At 45.8% G+C, this 22659-nt stretch overlaps 1 protein-coding gene across 2 annotated transcripts in view; it reads right to left on the minus strand.

Moving 5' to 3' along the window:
- PHLPP1 (PH domain and leucine rich repeat protein phosphatase 1) overlaps positions 1-22659 on the minus strand; it is a 651577-nt gene that overhangs the window by 486302 nt on the left and 142616 nt on the right. The window contains exon 1 of one of the 2 annotated variants that reach the window (XM_078687773.1): positions 1862-1979. The exons of the other annotated variant lie outside the window; for it this stretch is intronic. Within the exon in view, the coding sequence (XP_078543899.1) occupies positions 1862-1922 (61 nt within the window). The 5' untranslated portion in view covers positions 1923-1979. Of the gene's footprint in view, positions 1-1861; positions 1980-22659 lie in introns of those variants that run through there. 2 annotated transcript variants of the gene reach the window in all.

Consider the following 22659-nt stretch of genomic DNA (forward strand, 5'->3'; position numbering starts at 1 on the left):
ACATTACCTCAAACAAACAACTGCTCCACACTCAGCAAGTTCCCAACAATTATTTTCTAAGCACATCTCGTCAGGGTCATTATACCGGTAAACCTGGATGTTTCTGCGCAATGCTAGTACGGATAGCAGAAAACGAAATATTCAATGTGCTGCAATCCTATCTACCCACTACCCGCAAGCTGTAAATCATTCCCTTTGTAACAGATTTGTGACATAGCAAGTAAATACCTATAACGTAAAACACATGCTCTATGGATCAAGTGTTACCTTTTTGACAGTGTCAATAGCCTATTCAAAAAAGTAGCAATTCTAACAGAGCACACAAATAACGGATGCAAGCAGGTTTTAAAACCGAGGGTGAAAAATACCAGTGCATTCAATTTCGGGGAAAGAGGGGAGCAAAGGCTTTACAAGGAACGATGTGGCCCGGACCATGAGGAAACTCGAACTGAAATGCCAAATGTCACTCAGCTACAAGCATTTTTTGCTGCCCTTGCCCAGCCTGCTCGTCAAATAAGGAGGCACCAGCACAGGCCCACGGGCACAAGTCGCCGACGCCTTGAAACAAAGGCTGGCGGTGACAAATGGGAAACGGGGTCATCACAACTGACCGCAGCAGTAAAGCCGGTCCTCAGGGAAGGACTCCACCAGACCGAGCGCTTGGACACACCGTGCGACGGCACAAGGCGAGGGGCTAGAGGTCAAGCGAGCAATTACAGAATTCAAACAAATGGGGCAGCGCTCTCCTAGCTCAGACCGCAGCACACTCGGGGAGTAAGAATGAGACAACTAGGCCACCCAAAAAGGGAAACTAAAGTACCAGAGGAAGCCGTAGTGGCTGTTTGACAAGGTCCTCGAATTAAGATACTGTGTAATTTATGGGCCCTTGAGAACTAGAAACCATTGGTCTTCGTTTGTGGCCTCAAACACGAAACCTGCCCGGTCCCCCATCCACTTCTAATATACCTGGATACAGGTACTAATTGCAGTACTTCATTCTTTACACAAAGAGTCGGCCAGGGTGTTGTGTTGGCTTAAATTTTTTTTTCATGCTCCTTGAAGAGCTGCAGCCTAACGCCAGCTTATGCATGGCGCTCAGGTGTACCTCGCCAAACTGTGCCTAAAGTGCACGTAGAGTCTTCAGGCAGCTGCCAGGCAGAATTAGGAAAATATCAAAATGCTAATCGGTGGTTAAAAAAAGTAAAGAAAATATCAGGCTCTTCACATTCACACAAAACAACGGAATCGCTTATTTCCCCATACCTTACTATCATGCCAAACCCCTTAAATGGAACATATAAAGTGCTACTGCTTCACTGCAACTGGCCTCAGAATATCCTCTGAACAGCACCCTCTTCTCAGTATCACCCACTCAGAAACCATCCTCTATCTCTTCCTGCTCGCCTAAAATATACCACTCAAAAAAACTCGCAGGCATTTTGGGGGGAAATTCTGGGGTGACGGGAGAGGGTCGTTATTCACCGTCAGTTAATATCTTCTCCTATACACAGTAAATTAGCAACTTGCACTCACCTCACAGGTAGCCAAACCTCGCATTCCCCATACCACTTTCCGACAGTCTCTGCTTCCAGTGCAGGCTTTTTGAAACTCATCCAGTTCCAAGTTCGGTTCTGCCAGCCACTCGCCACTAACTCCGAGCTTTAGACATCCCTGAAACTAAGAACGGACACCCTCCCGAATTAGAAACAAAAACAAACACGTCCGAGGCACAGCAGCCATGACGGGAACCCCTGTCGCCACAGCCAGAGAGCAACCAAATCACAGTGAACATTTGCTTCTTGCTGTGACATTAAGTGAATCAGCATAGCTTCAAAAAGATATCATTTAGTGGGAAGATTACCCCAGAAGTATTGATGATTAGGTAGCAGGCACGAAGCGAAGGGGTTCCTGCCGTGATTCATCTTCTCATTAAAGAGAACAGCGTGATTTCAGGCAGACCTCCTCTACCCTGTCATTAGCAAGTTACAATGATTCAGAGTGATTCACTGTCACCCCAAGCCCACAGAGGAGGCACCGACTGGGATTTAGGCGTAGGCCCTGCGGCGCTGGCTGCGTAGGGGCCTGCCGCCTTCACGTAGGTACGAGGCCCTGAACGTACTTGTCGTTATCTCCACTCGGCGCGTGGCAGCAGGCACCATCAGTGTTCGGAGACTGCAGCGTGACTCCCACACACCCAATGAAAGCATCGATCGGCTGCGCAGGGACTGCTGGGAGTCTGCGCTCTTGTAGAGAGTACTGATGGACGCATGTACAGCAGGTGCCATTATTTCACATCGAGCTCTGACGTTCAGCTCAGATCAGGAGACTAATACTGCCTTGCCTGTGGGCATTTTTCAGACCGAGGCACTTAATTTTACTCCAAGGAAGGGCAGGTAAGCAATCTCATCCCAGGGACAGATATGGGAGGAAGAGTTGCTGATTTCCATCGAACTACACTGGGGGCTTCGTGGACGTATAAGAGTTTGTGCAGGGCTTTAAGTGGGCAGGGTCCTGCTAGTGCTGAATACCTGCAGTTTTTAAAAGGGACCTCTAAACGGATCTCTATCGGGCTCAGTTTTGTGCCCTGCCACAGGCAGTCTTTTTTTCCGCAGTGCAGTGACAGCAGGCATGTTGTGTTCAATACATACCGTTTATGTTAAACTACTTACTGGCCAACTGGTGTCCAAGTTCACCCGACCCGCTAAAGCACCACTCCAGAATGTAGGGAAGGCTTTGTCACTCATGTACACATTACACAATACACATCTTGACTAAACAAGGTCTTCAGCTGCCATGCACCAAAATATGTTTAATTAGGAACTCCTTGGAAAAGGCCTTAAATGGATCGTTCTGCAAGTCAAAAATGCCATGTCCAGTGCAGAGCTCAGCTTTGATCATTGTTCTGCTCCGAAACACAAAACTTGCACACATTTCCAAATTTTGGCCAGCACAAAAGCGGAGTCTTCCCTCTCCACACTCCCTGGGCAGAGCAACCTTGGCAAAATCTTTCCAAGACTGCTTCAGAAATGCGACACGGTCAGTCAACAACTATTTCACAGTAAGAACAATCACCCACAAGGACATAGACCAGGTTAACAGTGCCAATAAATATATTGATCTCCAACTACCACAATGAACATCAAGAGATAGTGTTGAACCTTTTCTTTCAAGAAGACATGGCCTTGGTTGCCTGTGCTGGCTCTTTAACAAGCATCACTCAAACAATAGTACACGTTACACAAACGTTTAACCATTTCACAGCTCACACATCTATCTTTGCACCAAGAAGTTAATTAATACCGGTTCTTCTCTATCCACCCTTAGTTTCTATGTTTAAAGTGTGCATGAAACTATGCCTGCTTGGCAGTAGAATATGTCTGCCCATCAGTCCAAGGCCTTTGTCACGTTTTAACTCCTTGCAAATCGAGAAACAGTACAATTTATGCATGGACTAGTAAAAGAAAGCACAAGTGAAAAGGGAATATTAATAGTGAAATGAAGGATATCTCTACTGAAATTAAAGAACCAACATTACCACAGAACACATTTGTTTAATTTGGCAGCGCTATACTTCAAGCCAACATTTTACAAGAGAACCAACCGTAAGATATACTTAGTAGCTCCGAAGGATGACTGGTTAACACATTCCAGGTTGATAATTCAAAATAAAAAGTGATACAATAGTAACTGTTAAAAACATGCACAAACATATATTGTATGTGGGATATGTGAGGCAGATCTCACCGTTTCCCTCTGGTGCCAGAAGATTATTCTTTTGGGACAATTTAAAATCGTGAATGGAGGGGCTGGCCTGGGTAACTGGAGGAATGGCTTATGAGTGATGGGGGCTTTGAAGAATCTGCATGAAGCACAGGGCGGTGTAGGTCAAACCAGATTCTTCAGACAGGCAGTCTCTAGACAATGGGTGGGGGGGGGGGGGGATAAAGCAGGTCAGTGTGGTCGAAAGGTTCTGGAGATAACCTGTGGATAGCTTTGAAAATGAAGATCAATGATTTATAAAGGTCCCTGTTTTTTGCGGGTAGCAGAGGGTGGTGAATGGATGAGGTGGGAACATAGCCAGGGAGATCATAAAGTGTTCTTATTGCAAAGTGCAAGTCTTTGTCCAAAGATGCAAAGGAGCGTTGGGGAGAGGATGTAGCATTACGGCTAGAGCAGTCGACCCCGAAGATGGGGAACCGGGTTCGAGTCTCGCCAACGACACTCAACATCCTGTGATTCTGGGCAAATCACTTAATCTCCCCGTGCCTAACAAAAATGAATGTGTCCATCTGTATTGAAGCTGGTGCTCATGTAAAGTGCTCCGATACCCGATTTCTCGGTCTAGTTCGCGCTACATAAAACTCTACAAAAAAAAAAAAAAAAGAGGTCAACTAGCAGAGTGTTATTGTAAAAGTTTTTGGACGACCAAGGAAATGAGTGTTAACTGCATAAAAAGGAATGAAAGAGTGTCTTTGCTATATATTTTGAACTCAATACCAAGTTTTATTCAGTGATTAACGATTCTATTTGTACAGAAGGATTGGAAAAAAGATAGATTATTTTCAAGGGAGGCAAATGTGAGCGGCAGGAGGGAGGTGTGTATTAAAGCATTTTTTTTTTTTTTAAACCGGTTTTGTCATGGTTCACATAAACTGCATTGCTCCACATCCCGGAGACTACTGCACACATCAATAATGCAAAAATAATGACATTGACATTTTTGAAAATGAATGATCCACATTAGAACAAACCCCCCTCCCCAAACCCTACCCCCCCAGATTGCACTCACGTCACCAGAGAAAAGTACAATGCCTCAGGAGCAAAACAACAAGCCCATCAGCCACCCAACATAGTCCTGAGTTCACACACCCATCAATCCGGCAAGCGAACATCCCCCTCCAGCGGCAGATCTAGATCTAGTCCCCGGTAGTCTGCCCACGTTTTCCAAATTCTATAGTATTTGCAGGGGCACCCCCTATCAATGAAGGCTGCTCGAGCCCCATACAAAAATCCATCCCATTTTTCCAGGCAGCCAGTGACAGGGCCTGGGGCGCCTTTCAAGCCCTGGCAAAATCCCTCTTAGCCAACGTGAGACCTAGTAACAGGAGGTGACGCTAATATCGATTGCCCCCAACTCCCTCTAGAACATGTAGCAATGCCAGGCGCGGCGTGTAAGGAAGCTCCCAGCCCAATACCTCAGACAAGCAGGAGAACACCCCCCTCCAGAAGCGAGACAGTGAGAGGCAACTCCAGACTGTGTGCAAAAGCGCACCCTCCTCCCGCTGACAGCAGAGACACTCTGGCGACCCGATCATTCCTGCTCTCCACAACCGTAGTCTGGTGAAATACACCCTGTGCAGGTATTTGAATTGTATCAACCGCAGGCGAGCGGTTATTGCCGCCCCCGCGGACTTGCTAAAGCCTCTGCCCAGTCGTCTTCCTCCAGTTCACCTACATCCTCCTCCCATGCTGCCTTTAGCCTCTGCAGATTCGTGGAGCACTGAATTACCAATGTCTGGTATATGCTAGATATCTTGCGGTCCGGTAGTTCAACCATAAACACCTTCGCTTCTATGGGGCTAAAATTGGGGAGAGACTCCAGACCCTCCAGACTAGGTGCCAGGGCATGTCGAAACTATCGGAAGAACTGGGAACGTGGCATCCCATATTCGTCCTGTAAATCCTGGAACGATTTAAGTGTCAGGTCTGTCATAACGTCCCCCAGGGCCGAAATACCTTGAGTCCCAGCCCCACAAACCCTGCAAGGCCGCCATCTGAGGCAAACGCCCGTTGCCCCAAAGAGGAGTCTCCCGGGTCAAGGCATTCCACCAACCCATCCTTCCTTCCTTCCTTCCTTCCTTCCTTCCTTCCTTGGGCCTGCCTCCAGATATGGAACACCACTCGCGTGGCCGTGGGCAGAAGCTTCCGAAGCGGTGCCGAATATAACAACGTGTGATGCGAGTTAGCGCCCATAAGCTGCCACTCAACCTCGTAGGCTGGGTCCCCCCTGTCCCCGTACCACCACTCATTGAGGACCAACAGATGTGCAGCTTGGTAATAGGAGAGAACATCCGAGGTAGCAAGACCACCGGTGTAGGTAGATAAAAAAACAGGTAGGTAGGGCCACCCTAACCGCGCCCCCTTCCCACAATAACCCACCCAGTGCTGAGTTCACCTGCCGGAACCATCGAGGTGAAATCTGGTAGGGATGGTTCTGTAATTGATATAGGAGACGGGGAAGCGCCACCATCTTGAAGGTGGCTGATCTACCATATATGGTCATGGGCATGCGGTACCACACCAAGAGGTCTTGCCGCGTTCGATCCCACACCGGGACCAGATTGCGTTCCCTGGACACTGCCGGTATATCTGACAAAAAGACCCCCAAATACTCAGTCCCCCCTGTCGCCAGTTGAAGGGATGAGGCCCATGCTCCTACCCTCGACGCACCCCCCAGGACCCAAAGCGTGGACTTACATGGATTCATGTACAATCCAGAGGTCTCCCCAAAGATCTGTAGGATACGCAGCAGCCGTGGCCCGACCTGTCCAGAGCAGTAAGAAAGAACAAGACATCTGCGTAAAGTGCTATTTTGTCCATGACGCCTGGTGCCCACTCAAACCCCCGAAGTTGGGCATCAATGCGCACCCAGGCCGCCAGCGGCTCCATGGGTAGCGCAAAAAGATAAGGGGAGAGGGGGCAACCTTGGCACGTGCCCCGCCGGATGGAGAACGAGCGAGAAACCGCCCCTCCCACCCGCACCGAAGCCGTGAGATCAGTGTAGAGCAGCTGCAAGTAGGCCAAAAAGCGCGGGCCAAAATTAAGTTTCTTCAGCAAAGCAAACAAATACACCCAGGTCAGGGAATCGAAGGCTCTATCCATGTCGGCCAGCAGTAACGCTGCTGGCTCCCCAAGCCGCCCACTGGCCGATATAGCAACATGCATGCGCCTGATATTATGACGAGTCGCTCCCTGAGGCATAAATCCTGCCTGGTCTGGGTGTACCAGTGCGGTGATGTGTGGCTTGAGCCTATTGGCCAACACCTTGGCCAAAACCTTTGCCTCTACATTGAGGAGGGAGATAAGGCAGTACGACGTGTGCTGCTCTGGAGGTCTACCCAGCTTGAGGAATACCACCACCTCCGCATGTCTCCAGTCCGAGGGAAGTAAGCCGCGCTCCAGCCCCTCCTCCACCACCGTCCGAAAATGTGGGGACAGCTGTACAAAAAAAGTTTTTTAAAAAAACTCACTGGGAAAGCCGTTAGGGCCCGGGGCCTTCCCGGGATTCAACTCCCCCAGGGCCATACCAAACTCGTCGTCCGACATACGCCATCGGAGTGGCTGCCTCCCCGGGCCAATTTGGAATGTAAGAGCAATGGGTGAGTGGTCCGACAGGCCTCTGGGCAGAATATCAGCTGACAACACTCTGTATACTAGCCCCCTGGGGACGAATATGTAATCTAACTTCGAGAAGGAATCATGTGTCGTAGAGAAATATGTGTAGGCCCGGCTAAGGCCATGTAGATGTCTCCATGCATCCGCCTAATCTAGCCCCGTCACCAGGGAGTGTATTTTGGTGAGGGGCCCCCCCACACTGTCGGCATTCCCACTCCTCCATCTATCCCGACCCAGCTCCATCACATCATGCCAGTCTCCCCCCACAACAGAAAGTGAATCTGGCATATCCCCCCACAGAGCCAGAAGTCGTTCCACTAAGGACCACTGTAACGGCAGTGGAGCATACACGTTACCCAGCGTCAAAGTATCCTCCTCAATTCTACCCTGTATGAAGACATACCTTCCCTGAGTGTCCAACCAAATTCTCTTATGTGCGTAGAGGAACCTGCGATGCATTAATATCGTCACACCCCGTGAGCCCCGTGTGAAGCCTGAATGAAAGACATGATAATATCCGTACCGCTGTAGATATAGGGCTTTAGTACCCAATAAGTGTGTTTCCTGTAGCTGGAGCACATCAGCCTTAGCTCGTTTGGCATAGTGAAGAACGGCCCCTCACTTCCAGCACCCCACGAACATTCCAGCTAACTATGCGCAGGGTACCAGGGACTATCTGCCTTCCCTTCTGTGTGCCAGACATTCCAAGTGACTTGTACCCTTGTGGCCTCTGTATGTGTACCCCGGTGCATGCGATGAGCTGCAAGCTACCAACCTAGGCGCGCAATCAAATAAGTAAAACAAACCCCCCCCGCCCCAACAAACCCCCCACCCCATACCTCACGAACATGGAAGTATCTGTCGCGGTCGGATAGGAACCAAGTCCCCAACCGGGGAACATGAGCCATACCTCCCAATGGAGCCCCAACTGGCCACCCATAACCCGCGGGCCTCACCCAGTCTCGCCCACCACTGCGTGACCAGGTGCCCAGCCCAAAACATTGTGCCTATCTGAACATCAAATCATAGTCTCCAGATTATCAGCCCCAGCCAGATCCCCAGATCAGTCCGCTGTGGCCGGTCTCTCAGGTGTCAAATCCCTCTGCCTGAGGGCGGCGCTGGACAGCGAACAACGCATGGACCTTGATCTCCTATTGCCCCTCCGCTGACCTCAGAGGCCCCTCCGGGCCGCTTCGTCAACGATGAGTCCGATTCTCTGCCTGGTGGCGTATGAACTCGCACCCTCACAGTCTCATCAGTCTATTTAAAGACTTTCTCCGGAGAGTCAAAGAAATGTGTGCAGGATTGGTAAATTACTCTCAGGCGGGCCAGAAACAACAGTGCATACTAGAGCTTAAGGTCTCGGAGGCGAGCATTAGCCGCCACGAAGGATTGTCGCTGCTGCTGCACCTGACGCGTGTAGTCTGGGAATATGAGGATACTTGCGTTCTCACTGGTGAGGGATTTCTTAACTCTGGCCTGCTTCAGAATAGTGTCCCGGTCCATATAATTTAAGAACTTGGCAATAATTGGCCATGGGCGGGCCCCTTGTGGAGGTTTCTGCATTAGAGCCCTATGAGCCCGCTCCACCACGAAGCAGCGCGAGAGGACATCTGGGGGGAGCCAGCCCTCCAGCTACTGTGTTAGAACTCGCTGCGCGCTATCTTCCTCGCAGCCCTCGGAAATCCCACGAAGCGGAGATTGTTTCGACGGGCCCGCCCTTCAGCATCCTCAGCCCGCATCGCCAGACCTTTCTGGACCTTCTCCATGACCGCCATTTTTTTCTTTAGGATCGGGACGTCGTCCTCCACCTCCGATATGCGGGTCTCGGGGCGCCGTAATGCGCTCCACTGCGTTCCGCATGTCCTGCCTCAGAAGCATTATATCCGAGCCCAAGGCCCCAATCTTAGCGTCAAGCATATCCCATGACTGGGTAATGGCCGCCAGGAGTACAAATTGTCTGGTACCTGGCCCTGAATCCCCGCAGTGCCTGCCGCTGCACCGTCCCCAGTGAATTTGTCATTGGTGCCTTGCTTGGTGTGGCCCCCTCCGCCCTTATCGCATGTCATGGCGGCAGATCAGGTGCGCCTCCTAAGCAAACAAGGGCGGTCACTCTGAGGGCAGATCGTGAAAGCAGCCTGACAAACAGAAATCGTGACCCCAAGACAATCGTCGCCTCCTCCAAGCCACTCAGCAAGTTGTGACCGCCACGAGGCCGCACAAAATGGCCGCCGGATCACCCTCGCCCCACCACAGAGAGCTTCACGGCTATGGCCCGATCAGACCACCGACTGCCGCCACTGACCGCGGCAACTCCCGGGGGGCTGCCGAAGCTACTGTCCAGGCTTTGCCCAAGCGTACCTCCACCCGGGGCCACGTCGTCCTCTGCTGCCTCAGGGCTCCACTGAGCAGCTCGTTCGGGGGGCACGCACACCTGGCACCAGGCGGCCCCATGACTCCCGGTGTCCCAAGACAGGTGTCAGAGCACACAAGGGCCTCGGGGCGCCGCCCTTCCCCCACCACCACCGCCGCGGCCTGGCACAGCCGCCGAACACAGATATCCACTGGGGCCCGAAAGCATTTCTTTATCCCTTTCTTTCTCCTTGACAAAGTCCATAAAAACCTTCAGGTTGGTAGAGCCAGAAGCTACTCCGTTTGTTATACAGGTTTGAAGAAAAGGGTGTTGGGTAGGTTAACACTTATGGATAGGGTTTTCAGGCTAGAGCTACTCTCCAGATTAGGTGTGGAAATATAGCAGCAATATATACCTGGTGCAGTATGCAAAGGAAGGGTGAGGCACAGTTTTGCAAGCGATGTTGAGAAATTACTAGGATTTGTAGTCGGAATTTTGGAAGCGGCAGGCCTGAACTGCATTCCTAAATTCTAAGCAGCTGTAGATGATTCTTACTCTCTTTGGGAGTGGTCCAAGCCTTGAGTATCTGGCCTGAGGAGGAGTTTCACCAACGATTGTTTTTGTAAAAGCACACCCAGGGGTCAGAAAAGCCAATTTGTCGATGTACTGTTAAGCAATCCAAAAGTCAATCAATCACATCCACTTTATTCGATTTTAACAAATAATAAAATCATACATTTATCATAAAAACAACGATATGCAGTTTTAACCATCATAAAATCAATCTATAAAACCAATCTTTCCTGAGTTGAGTTAAAACTTTACACATGTATATTACGACAAAAATAGCAGGTAAAGGTAAAAAAAAAAAAAAAAAAAAAATCTATAAAACCAATTTTTTCCTGGATTACAAAACTACACAAATTGCAACAGAATAGCAAATCGATAAAGAGGGTAACTTTTGCAAATACAAAAAATCTGGGCGACATGGATTAAAATTAAGGTTGCGCAAAATTGGTATAATTTAACATTTCCTCAAGTCCTTAAAAAATTTACAGAAGCCCTAAAAGTCATACTCTGGGTCCAATCCAGAACAACACAAGGCCATCACTAGATGAATTGTTAAGCCCCCTCCGATCAATGTACGCCCAACCATTGGAGACACTGTTAGGCCACCTACACATTTTTAAGTACATACTATAGTGTAGTCCTTAGCTTTTAGCCAACTTTAGGTTCACAAGAGCACCTGTGGAAGGTATGAAATAGAGGCGGGACAGAGAAGACAAAAATATTAAATAAAATAAAAGACAATGGTCAAGACAAAGAGACAGGGGCTCTGGCACCATGCAGGACCCTGCTTTAAGAAGCTCTTACAGGAAATTCACCTGGATGCCCAAACTAGGTGCACAGGGAGAAAACATTTCGCAGCAAGGGGAAAATACAGTTGCCACTGGTCTGAATAAGGTAGAAACCGGTGCAGTAGAACAAGGAAAAAATGAAAAACTTTGGTCTTTGATGAGTTTAGCACGAGAGAGCTTAACTCCATTCAATGGCAGATCACGGTTAGGCAAAGGGGGTGAGAATTCAAGAAAGGATGGGCAAAGGATATATGGCTCAATGTACAGGTAGAATGAAAAAGCAAAAAAAAGAAAGAAAATTAAGATACTGAGTGAGTTATGGGGATATAACAGTGGACCCAGGAGTAAACCTTCAGGGATGCCAATTGGTACTGCAGTGGATGTGAATAGTTTTTTGTCCCAGGAGACTGACCATCACTGGTCAGAGAAATAGGAGAGCCTTTTCCAGGCTAAACCAGTGATACTTAAGAGTTGAGAAAGCTTAGACTAGTGAGTTGATTAAACATGCTGAGATTGCAAGGTGTAGAAGAATACATTATTATGATCAGCCAATGTGAGAGATGATGTGATGAACATATGGAAAGCAATTTCTGCAGTCTAGGGGCGGGAAAGTTGACTGGAGGGGTAAAGCATGTCATTGGTGGAGTGGTATAGTGTAAACAAGTTAAAGACTAGGCATTCAGGTTTTTTTTTTTTTTAAAAGAAAGGTCGCACTGGTACTCTATGACAGAAGGCAAGACAGGATGAGTAAGTAGACGGGTTACTCTTGCAGATTTGAAGCCCTGGGTGTTAGTGCTGAATACGAGGTAATGATTGAAAAGAAGGGTAAGGCAGATGAGAACCTTTGCAGAGTGTGCGCTGTTTAATGCTTGGGAGCTACATTAGGATGACCAGATTCTCAAAACAGAAAACGGGGACAGGTCATAGACATAGAAGTAGGACTACGGTTTGCAGTAACCATCGACATAAAAGTAGGACTATTTGACAGCTGTCATAGACATAGAAAAGGGACTACAATGGCAGCACCCTCCACAGACCGAGCATTACAGACAACAAATCCGAGGTCTTTTATTGGCACCCCTCTCCTTTACGCAGCAGCATTAGTACTTTTTATTACATTTACACTTTTAAGGACTATAGCATATATTTGTCAAACATCAATAAAACATCGCAGGCTAGCAAACGCCAGATTTACTAGCTTTATCAATGCTAGTTTCTATAGCTGCGCGTCAGCACCACGTAAAGTACGACTCACTAATGTTGCTTAGTTGCTCATGACAGAAAAGCATGGGAGGTAAACTGCGGAATGCTAAATTGCCAAAGGGCAGCCATGGACCAATGTAAGAAAAACACTTCTCTCCAGGTATTACTGCCTTAGGGTCTTAAGGGTAGCAAAGGCTGGCTGACAACACACTCCGTAAACAGTGCAAAGAGAACATACGCGTGCATGCTCAACCGGAACAATGACAAACAGGGACATTTCTGTGTTTAACCAGGACACAGTTTGAAAACAGGGACATTTGAGTCACTTGGAGAAAAGTGTCGGGACAAGGGGAAACTTCTCCAAAAACGGGGACCGTCCTGGGAAAACGGGGACGTCTGGTCACCCTAAGCTACATGGATCATAAGAAGCACACAAAGTCACAGAGAAAAGTAGAGCCATTAAAAAGGAGGTGCCTACAAACTGTTCAAAACGTAAACTTTAACATAATTGTACATTCTCAGTATGGACCACCAGCAATTGATGTGACTGCACAAAAGATGGGGAGAGGAAGAGGAGTTGGCCTAACGGCCTTGGGCTAGGGCGTTCGACCTCGGACCTGGGGATCTGGGTTCGAGTCTCGGTAACGACGCCAAAACCTCCTGTGATTCTGGGCAAATCACTTAATCTCCCCGTGCCTAAAATGAAAGTGTGTCCTCATGTAACGTAACTGGAAAATATGTAAAGCGCTCTGATACCTGATTCGGTTCGGGTCTAGTTCGCGCTATATAAAACTCTGCAAAAAAAAAAAAAGGATTTCAAAGATCAAGACATCTTTCCACGGAAAGCCTTCTTCGGGTCACATGGACGATTTATGTGCCCCTTCACTCTCAGGGCTACATTTTTTAACTGGTGCTTAACAATAACATTGGACAAGTATAAGCTCAGATGTAGATAACCGAATTCTAACCTGGACAATGCAGCTGAAAACAATAACACTCCTTCATTCTAGGTAACACTGATGTGTGCACAATTATTATCCACCCATTCCAAATGCACATCTGTTCACTCCGACAGTCAGCACGTAAAGCATGAAGAAGAAAAAACAGACTTGGTGGTGCTCGGCCCAGGGGGAACCTCTCTTTGAGGCCAGGGGATGTCCTGGGACGTTCCACAAGGTCTGGGGCATGTGGCTGAACCTACTGTTTTAAATGATTTGCTCTGTTTTTCTCATGCACCAATGTAATGCCTTTCAGCCTGGGGTGGCTTGCTTGAATATTCCTATCGGGGCTTTGGTTTTCGCTGTCCATTGGAGATGGATTTTGATTTACCATGCAAACTGTGTGCTGTCATTTTGTCGTTTGTTTATTTTCCAATGCTAATAAAATGTATCCCAAAAAAAAATAACAGATTTGGAAATCCACATTGTAACTAAATTGTAACTAAATTTTGCTGCCAATTAAAATTTCCAACCACTTGAACGGTACCAAATTCAAAGCATGACGGTCTCCAAATCAGAAAAACTGAAATTAACGACAGATGAAAGATTTAAACGGCAACAAAATTATTTACAAGCTGTCTGTCATTTGGTCACTGTATCTTTAGTTTCGTACAAAACCGACTGATGTTGTATCTGCTAAAATCTGCATTTCTGTATTGAAAAAAAGAATACTATACGGAATGAATCTGTGAAATTGTAATACACCATTAGTGGTTTGTGTTGCCACTCCGTAACCCTGCCAAATCTTGGTGTAGCAGCGGTCTATGCTTCAGAAGCAATGTGCAGAACTTACTTATCTGTACAAGGACCACTGGCTTCGACCTGAATCTTGCCCAAGACAGAAGTCATAGACCATGCAGAAAGAGTTCCATCTGAAGTCTTTTCCAGGGAGTCTACAAATTGACACGATCATCAAGATTCTAAAAATAAAATCCCCAACAATCCATTTTTACTGCTAGTCAGCCATTTGAAATCACCTTTAATTCAAAGCTTTGGACAAAAACTTGGTGGTCGGTCTTCTTTGCCAAGTGCAATAAACAACACTGCCTGCATGAAATTTAAAATAAGCTTCATTACATGGGAATGAAACTGCACTAGACCACGTGGGATAACCTGCTTAGGATTGCAGATGAAGAGCACAAAGCTACAGGCGTCCTTCTAGACAATTCTGCACATGCTGTCTAACTGGGATACACCATCAGCTTTCATCAAACTAGCCCACAGGAGTAGGTAGCCCAGAGACCTTCAAGGTTTATATAATCTTATTAATGTATACGTCACTAGCAATGGGATTAGAATTGCACTCCGAGTAACTACCCAACATCATCTAAACAATGTATGTATGCTCTTGGCTAACTTAAATACTTCCACGGCATCAAGACATATGCCGAAGGCAAGAGATACCATCAGAGCACGTAGTATACTCCAGCAGTCGAAAGAAAGCAATAAACAGACACATTTTACTAGCGTAGATTCATTTTGTCGTGCCATCTACAGTGCACTATATTCAGTTTCTGAAAACAGAGTATCAACATTGGTAAAATCAGATCCATAAACAGTACTCCTTTGTCTTATGTAAAAGCAAAACAATTTGTCACAGTGTGTGTTGCAAAAACCATCCAAGAGCATAATATAAAATAATCCCAGAATGGCCCTGTGTAAGGATACGGGCCACCAAAATGTCACAGGGGTGTGAACTCTTAAACCCTGGGGCCATAAAAAGCGAAAGAGGCAAATGAAGAATTTAGAAGCAACTGAGCACCCTTCCCGCATGACCATAAAAGCAAAGCATAACATCTCCCAGTGAGAGCTCTGGCACCGTGTGTCTGACAGAAGTGCACAGTGAGATAACAAGGCGAGTTCAAATGAAACATGCCATTCCCTAAAGCAAGCAAGCGTGCCAAAAACGTGTTTGTTTTGCAATTCCATTTCCAAGAACGTACTATTTCATTTTTCAGCGAAAGCAGCAGGAATTCACAGGCTAAAGCTGCAAAATGTCGTTTAGGAGTAGAGTGCCGCCTCTAACGAGCATGCATCGCTGCACTAACGCCACTGCCCAATGTAACTTAGATGGACATGCATCATTACCATCTGCAGCTCATCAACGCTTTCTGTAAATGGTTGTCACTGCGGGCTTAATTTTATTTGCCATTGTTTGTTAACATCCAGGGGCCGGGCCGTATTACATACGTAAAATAACCTAACCGCTGGTTTCGATCCCACCTTCAGACTGCATAAAACAGGCTGCTTCAATCAGATCCTAGGGCGTGCTGTTTCCACTATCTATTCAAAGTAAGCTCCCTTTAAGGCCAGGCTTTCGGAACGGATCGAGCATTCAGTGCAGTGATGGGAATGGCGCGGCTCTTAAACAATCGGCAGGCTCGCTCTTACTGTAGTGTAGATACACCCGATGAAAGCCCGGGGCCGTTTTATGGTAAGGGCGAACTCCCACGATCTGCGTCAGGCGAACCTTTAGCAGGCGTCCCCCCAGATCCAATAAGTATTTAAAAGCAGTATTCTGCTACCGAAAAGGCAGAACAGCGGGCAAAAGGCAGCGTCAGAAAGATTACTTTTTCTGCTGCTGGGCGTTTTAGCATGCCGACCTTACCTCCAATTGTCAATTTTAACTGCAGTCAAACCACCCTCTTCAGCAAATGAGAATTTGCAAGAAATATTAAAGAAATGTACAAACAAGAGTATGAGATTGATTTTTGTTTCAATACCCGAGGAGTCGAAGGTCACTTGCAGCAGCAGGTAAATATAACATTTAAATGTCTATATTTTATGGAATCAAAACAGTTCTATAATACAAGAAATAATCTCTGTGAGAACGACTAACTTCTAGCAAACTAGAAAAAGGTCAACAATGCCAATAGGGTAAGGCCAGAAGAGGCGAGAGCAGATAGGACATCATAAGACAACATGCTGAAAATCTTGTGGCGACCTCGATAACTATTTGTCATACAGTTGGGAACAAATCAACGAAGAGAACCAGTAATGCAAATACAGGCAATTTATTTAGCTCTTCCTTATAAAGCCATCTAAGCAATTTGTTTAAGGTTAATGTTTTCGAGGAGGTGTGGTATGGTTCAAGATCAGTCAAGATTTAGGACGGTGGAAATTCATTCTCTCCAAAATGTCAGAATAAATCTTCTTCGCTTATCTGAAGCTTTACACACAGTACACCAAATATTACTACTCAACGTGGGAAGTCTAGGGACTCTCAGAAACATACTGAAATTAATCTTCTACCTCGAAGAGACAGACAATGGGTGGAAACCACTGCCCATCCAAGTCCAAGCTGTGGCATCCCACTGGGATCACTCATCTTCCCTCTTCTATTCGACAATTACCAAACACTATTACTGAATCAGAAGGAATCTTTTATAACATGCTACTGTTACAAGAATGGCACACAATTCATTCTAAAAATGGCCAGTTCTGGGGACCTTCATTCCAGAGATTCAGTTACTACCTCCGTACCACTTTTTTCTTTGATATTGATTTGTGGTTTATTTTAAGAAAAAGTGTTGCAATTGTTACAGTGAAGGTTTTCAAGTGCATAATAATTACCTTCTTGTTTCATTGTATGTATTGTATACAAGTACCCTGAAAAATTCAAATATAAAATTTAATACTTTCATATATACACCCGTTTTTGTCTGTTCTATACACCTCTTTGAGATTCACTCCATATGATTGTTCGCTCTTGAACGGAGTTGCACCCGTTTACAAGAAATTGCCTAAAAGAATTGACAAGTTGAAAGAAATCAATTAGAAAGCATATCTTCCATCTTGCTCCCAAATGTTAGCTTAAAATAAACTAATCATTCAATTGAATAAATCCCTTGAAGGCACATTTACCCATCCCTCTTACTTTGCCTGAGCCCTCAAGGGTAGTTTGGGTTGCCCATTTCTCTCACCATTGGTGTACAATAGAGCGCTGTAGAGTGGAGTGTAGAGCGTGGAAAGTAGAGTTGAGGGCCAATGACCACTATTATTGAATGCGCATGCGGTTAACAGAGACCACACTAGGCGCTAAAAATGCTTCCAAGATTTCTCTGCTTACCTCCACATAGAGCATCCTAAAGAGGAGTCTATGTAATTATATAGCACTTACTACCCCTGATGATGCGAAGCGTTTTTTCAGCGCGCATGTTATACATCTCAACACAATTCGGTCAAATGAATTCCAACCTAATATCCACCGACTGACGGTTCCACCAAATGCATTAGGAGGCCAATTTAACATAAGCATCCAATGCCAGATAGGTAGAACACCTTTAATGAATCCATCTGCTATACACAGCGGGTGACCTGGAGGACTCTAGCAAAGATAATTCCTACAGATGCCATATCAATTTAATCAGCCTTCAGCTTTTATACCAATCACAAGAAGAATGACTAGGACAAGCCATTCAGGTGGATATCTGTCTCGGCCCATTCCAACCCAACCTTCACCCATTCCTGAAAGACTGATTTCAGAATCAGGCATCTGGAGAGCTATCTCATAGCCATGAGGTACTACAAGTTTCAATTTCAGTCTCCATCTCCTACACTGCTTTCATCCATTACACCATTAAATACAGTACCATAAGAACATTTAAGATCTACTCTTTGGTCACTGACACAGAACACCAAAACCCTTTCCACATCGGCATACTTTTATTGACAACACCCTTTTAATCACAGCCCATGATGGTGTGGCTTGATACCTACCTAGGAACGCTCTCCAAAGCTCCAAATTGGGTTATTAAGTCCAATATAAATGTTTCAATACAAAAATATTCCTATTAGAATTAGCTACATGCCACCAACAGCTTTTTTTATCCTCCTAGTAGTTGCTTGGTACCTTTCCTCTAACCAGTTTATAATCTTCATCCTGTAGGCACGGTCGCACTTACACCCTCCTCATGTGGTTCTGGTTGAACACTTCCACTCCGTGGAGGGGAACACTGCATTGCAGGAGCCATTCAAGTCCACAGAACTACCCAAGAGCAAGGCACCCTTCTACCTTGAGCCCTGCATCTGCACTGTAATGGTGAGGTCTTCCACATGCGCCGAGGGCCTAGCCAAGACCACAATACCAAATGCTTGCTGAGGAAACCAGCATTCACACTGCAGAGCTTCCACCAGTCTCCCATGCTGGCTGCAAAAGCCCCAGTAACCCACCTACTCCGAAGACTGGCACCTCAATCTCAGATGACCTTCATAACGGCAAGAAACCAGAGACTGACTCGTATAATACCCCACAAACATGAAGTAGGCCTTGGTGCAACAGAAACCTCACATTTTACAGCACAGAAGTCAACACACCAGATAACAATTACCAGATGAATTCCCAAGTAACTTTCCAAAGACATTTTTTGCAGCAGCCAGACAAGCTTTGCTTTAAGAGAACTGAGCCTCAAACGTATATCTAGAAGTCCAGACGAAGAACAAAATAACCACCACCAACAAATGGCCAAATGGAATCTAATATATTCCTTCACGCTAGAACGTCGTCCCTGATTAATGGGATTAACAGAAGAGCTGGCACCAACAGTTCAGACTTTCAGGTTGGTCTGTGTTTACGCTTAATTTGAAAGCATGCAAAATAATTTACTGCAAAGACAGATTTTCTTCATGTACCTATTTTGGACTTTCTCAACTGAGAAATAGGTATTTGTGAGTGCAGGAGCACATGCACTTTAGAGCTGTTCTTGCTTTCACAACAAGGGGGTTAGCAAAAAAGAAATGGGTAGGAAATAGCAGCCAGAGGAATCAATAAGCGGGGATGAAGAAGCCATAAGAGTGGTAAGCACATGAGGTTGACAGCAAGAAGGGATGGAATAGAGACAGGCTGAAAGGGTGAAAAGACTGACAATTGGACTTAAGTGGTGGGTTCTCCCACTGACTTTACTGAGGAAATACCAAATGAATAGGTTGTAATTTAAAAGTGCTATTTCGCAAATTACAATCCTGCTAACCAAGCATTCAGGAAAGCTGACAAATTGAAGATCATGTCCGTAAAAATCTGCACCACAAAAGAACAAGGGAAACAGCAGATACTAAATTGTAAAGGCTCAATACATCGGAGAATGAGTAAACCCTGACAGGCTTAGTAATTTTCACACTACAGATGTTTCTAAATCAGAAGATTATGTGGATTAATGTGCTATTTCTGTGATCTGGGCAATCATTCTGCAGGAAAGCCAGCACTCTGACGCCATTTATCTGTTCCAGAAAGCACAGGCATGCTAAAGGGAGCAAGAAACAGCCCGTTTGCTCCAAGTATCTTACATTTGTGCATTTTACTAGTAGTAATTCTTATGCTTTACAGAGCTACACATCTGAAAGCAAAGTAGCTCGATCATAACATGTTCTAGTGTTCTGTGCTCTGCAGAGCAAGAGCTCTGCTTTCTAGAACGCATACCTTTAATGACAGTGCTCGCCTGTGTTTAGAGAAAGCAAGAGAGAGCTAGAGAGGGAGCTAACTAGAGAGCTAGACAGATAAAGAGAGAAATAGGTAGCTTAATAGGTCTTTCGTAGTTACCAGTTTATGAGCTTTCATGCCTTGGCACATTATTAAAGTCATGCTGACTCATCTTAAACGAAAACATTGCATTTGGACAACGGGTTATCGACGCAGCAAGCATCTTCCAGCATGATCATCAGACTGGCGTAACAAATCACCCATACCCTGCTGATCACCACCCGGACAGAACAGCCACGAGGTCCATCCATGCACGGAAGTCTTGCAAACCACAAAAAGCCCTCAGACACACATTTCCTCCAATACACCGCATAAAAAAGGCAGCACTAAATCCGCATTACACAGGATCTTTGATGTACAGAACTGCTGATAAGTAGCTGACAATACCAAAGCTGTTTTCTTACAGAGGGGCTCTCAGTATTATCTTAAAAAAATACGAATCTAAAGTTGTCCATGATATCAATCAGAACCTAGAAGTGAAAACCTCTTAGGCAAGCTACCCATAAAAACATTTTTTGGGGGTTTCTTCCGACGAATTCCATTCAACAGCTGACCCACAGAACAGTAGTGTGGGGTGGGAGATCTAGAGCACAATTTACCTAGGAGCCTTCTGTGATATGTTCCTCCCCAAAATAACTAATCTCTTGCTACTCAAAGCCACTCTTGTGTTCCACCTCCACTGAACGTACAGAATGAATACACAGCATTTGGTGAATGACCACCCCACCAACTTGCTACATGTTTTCCATGCTCTCTCCCCCCTCTGTACAGTGCACGCGGTCCTCCTCTATTATGAAACGATGAGGAGACACCATGCACAGCAAAAGCTACTATATTACTGCTGCAGAGCATGGCAGCGATTCTCAGCTGCCGACATTTCTGTACAGCCCAGAAAACGGCAGGAGATTCAGAGGCAAGTGGTGCCACAGAACCCCACCATTCCAACACGGCAACCCAGTCTACGTAGAGCCAGATTAGGTGATAGCTCCACATCCACTTGTACACCCCTGGCTTAGGATCTGGGGAGGCCGAAGGTCAGGGGGTAAGAAAAGGAAGGCAGTCACTACACCAATTCCCAGATGGCAGCAGTGAAAAAACGCAGCTTACATTTGCACTGCCCTGTACTCCCACTGTGAGATAGAGTGGTCATAAAACACACCACTTGGGTGGTGTGGATATGTTTATTAGTTTAAGATGCATTCCATACACTTTCCAAGTAGATCTTCCTATCCAATGGTAGTATCAATAAATAAGTGGCGAGTGTCTATCCACTCTTTCTACAGATGTAAGTACCAAAGGTCTAAGCAGGATTGGTGTATTTGGGGGGTGGGGGGGTAGTCGAGAAGGTATGTTGGATAATCTGTGGAACCGGGAACTCTTCACACCCACCAATGAATTATGAGAACATATTTTTGCTGCAGCTAAAGCTTCCCGTTGAAGCCACTTACTAGTTTACTAGTAATATAAATAGAATGCTTATCACAATCGTTCTAGAATGTCAACCTCATCCAGGTAATTGTGCTGCCGATAGCAATGCAAAGCATCCTTGTTGCAACTGGCAATGGGAAAACCAGAGAATTTACATTTTGTCACCATTAAGTCAATGAGAGAGGTTTGGTTTGTTTCCTGCAAGCTCTGTGAACAAGCATTTAAGAAGATATTCTTAAATTGGGTTTGGAATTGCCCACTTCAATAACAGTTTGACCTCCGTGTTCCCCTTCAAAGTGCGTACTGTAGTCCCACACTGACTGCCTGGTTCTTGCAAAACATCATCTTGTTTATGGCCTGAATGCAAATGGCTAGTTTTATTAGAGGTCAACAGAGACTAGCAGACTTGTTTTAACAAGCCCTCCAAATCTGTAGTGGTGAAGAAGCCACAATAATTGGGTGGGGGATTTTGGAGAAGCCCATTAATACAGAGAGACATAGTAGAAGGAGAATTACTCTAAAGATGAGGTGTGGAAAGTATACTTCAAAATGCTATGGCAGTGGTTCACATCAAGGGGCAAAGGGGTAAGAAGTTCAAGCTGGAAATAGGTAGGAATGAAAAAAGAAAAATGTGTGAGGAAGGAACACTAGGGCTAAGAGTTTTTGGGGGCACAACAAAGGATAAAAGCAGAGCAGAAAGTATTGGCATCGACAACCTAGAAAATAGAGAGTCAAGGAGTGGATAATGGAAAGGGAAAGGCAAGTGGGTAACAGATAATGAAGTAGAATGTAACCGACAAACTGGCAAATGGATGTGCTACAAGAAAGAATAAGGAAATATTTATAATACTTGGTATTGATAGCAAAACAGTTCTCAAAACTTCCCAAGTTAATAGCCCTCAAACACACTCAAGATCTAGACTACACGACATGATTCACAAAGAATAATTCAGTAAAAAAAATACCTGGATGGGAAATGCTGAACACTTGTGGATCATCGCAGAAAATCCACCACCATCCTTTTCCTAAGCTCTGGCCCAGCAGGATCACTTCAAATTCAGGAAATAACTGAAAATCACAATTTACTGCCAAGACTTCCCCGAGAGTCCAAGGCCTTCTTAAATCTTTGCTCAATGCTGTAGTCCTCTTTTCTTTTCCCCTCCCTTGTTCTTTGCTTCCAAGTGCCTACTTCAAATTGAAAGAATCTTTCTTCTTACTTAATCCCAATCTGGTTCCAGAACGTTCCACTTTTGCCTGCAGATCAAACCCAAACCCGCTTACAAGGCTGCCTTAATTTGGTTGTGGTTCCTTGCATTCTCCTTCCTGGTTTCCCTCTCAAGTCTACCATCCTCCCCCAAGCCTCCTTCACTGTTCAGAGCTCTGCAGCGGCTTAGTGGCATATACTGCTTGATAAATCAACTCTAAATAAATAAATGACTTATTTTGGAA

The sequence above is a fragment of the Lissotriton helveticus genome, chromosome 4_1 (assembly GCF_964261635.1).
Source record: "Lissotriton helveticus chromosome 4_1, aLisHel1.1, whole genome shotgun sequence".
In the NCBI taxonomy this organism is placed as follows: domain Eukaryota; kingdom Metazoa; phylum Chordata; class Amphibia; order Caudata; family Salamandridae; genus Lissotriton; species Lissotriton helveticus.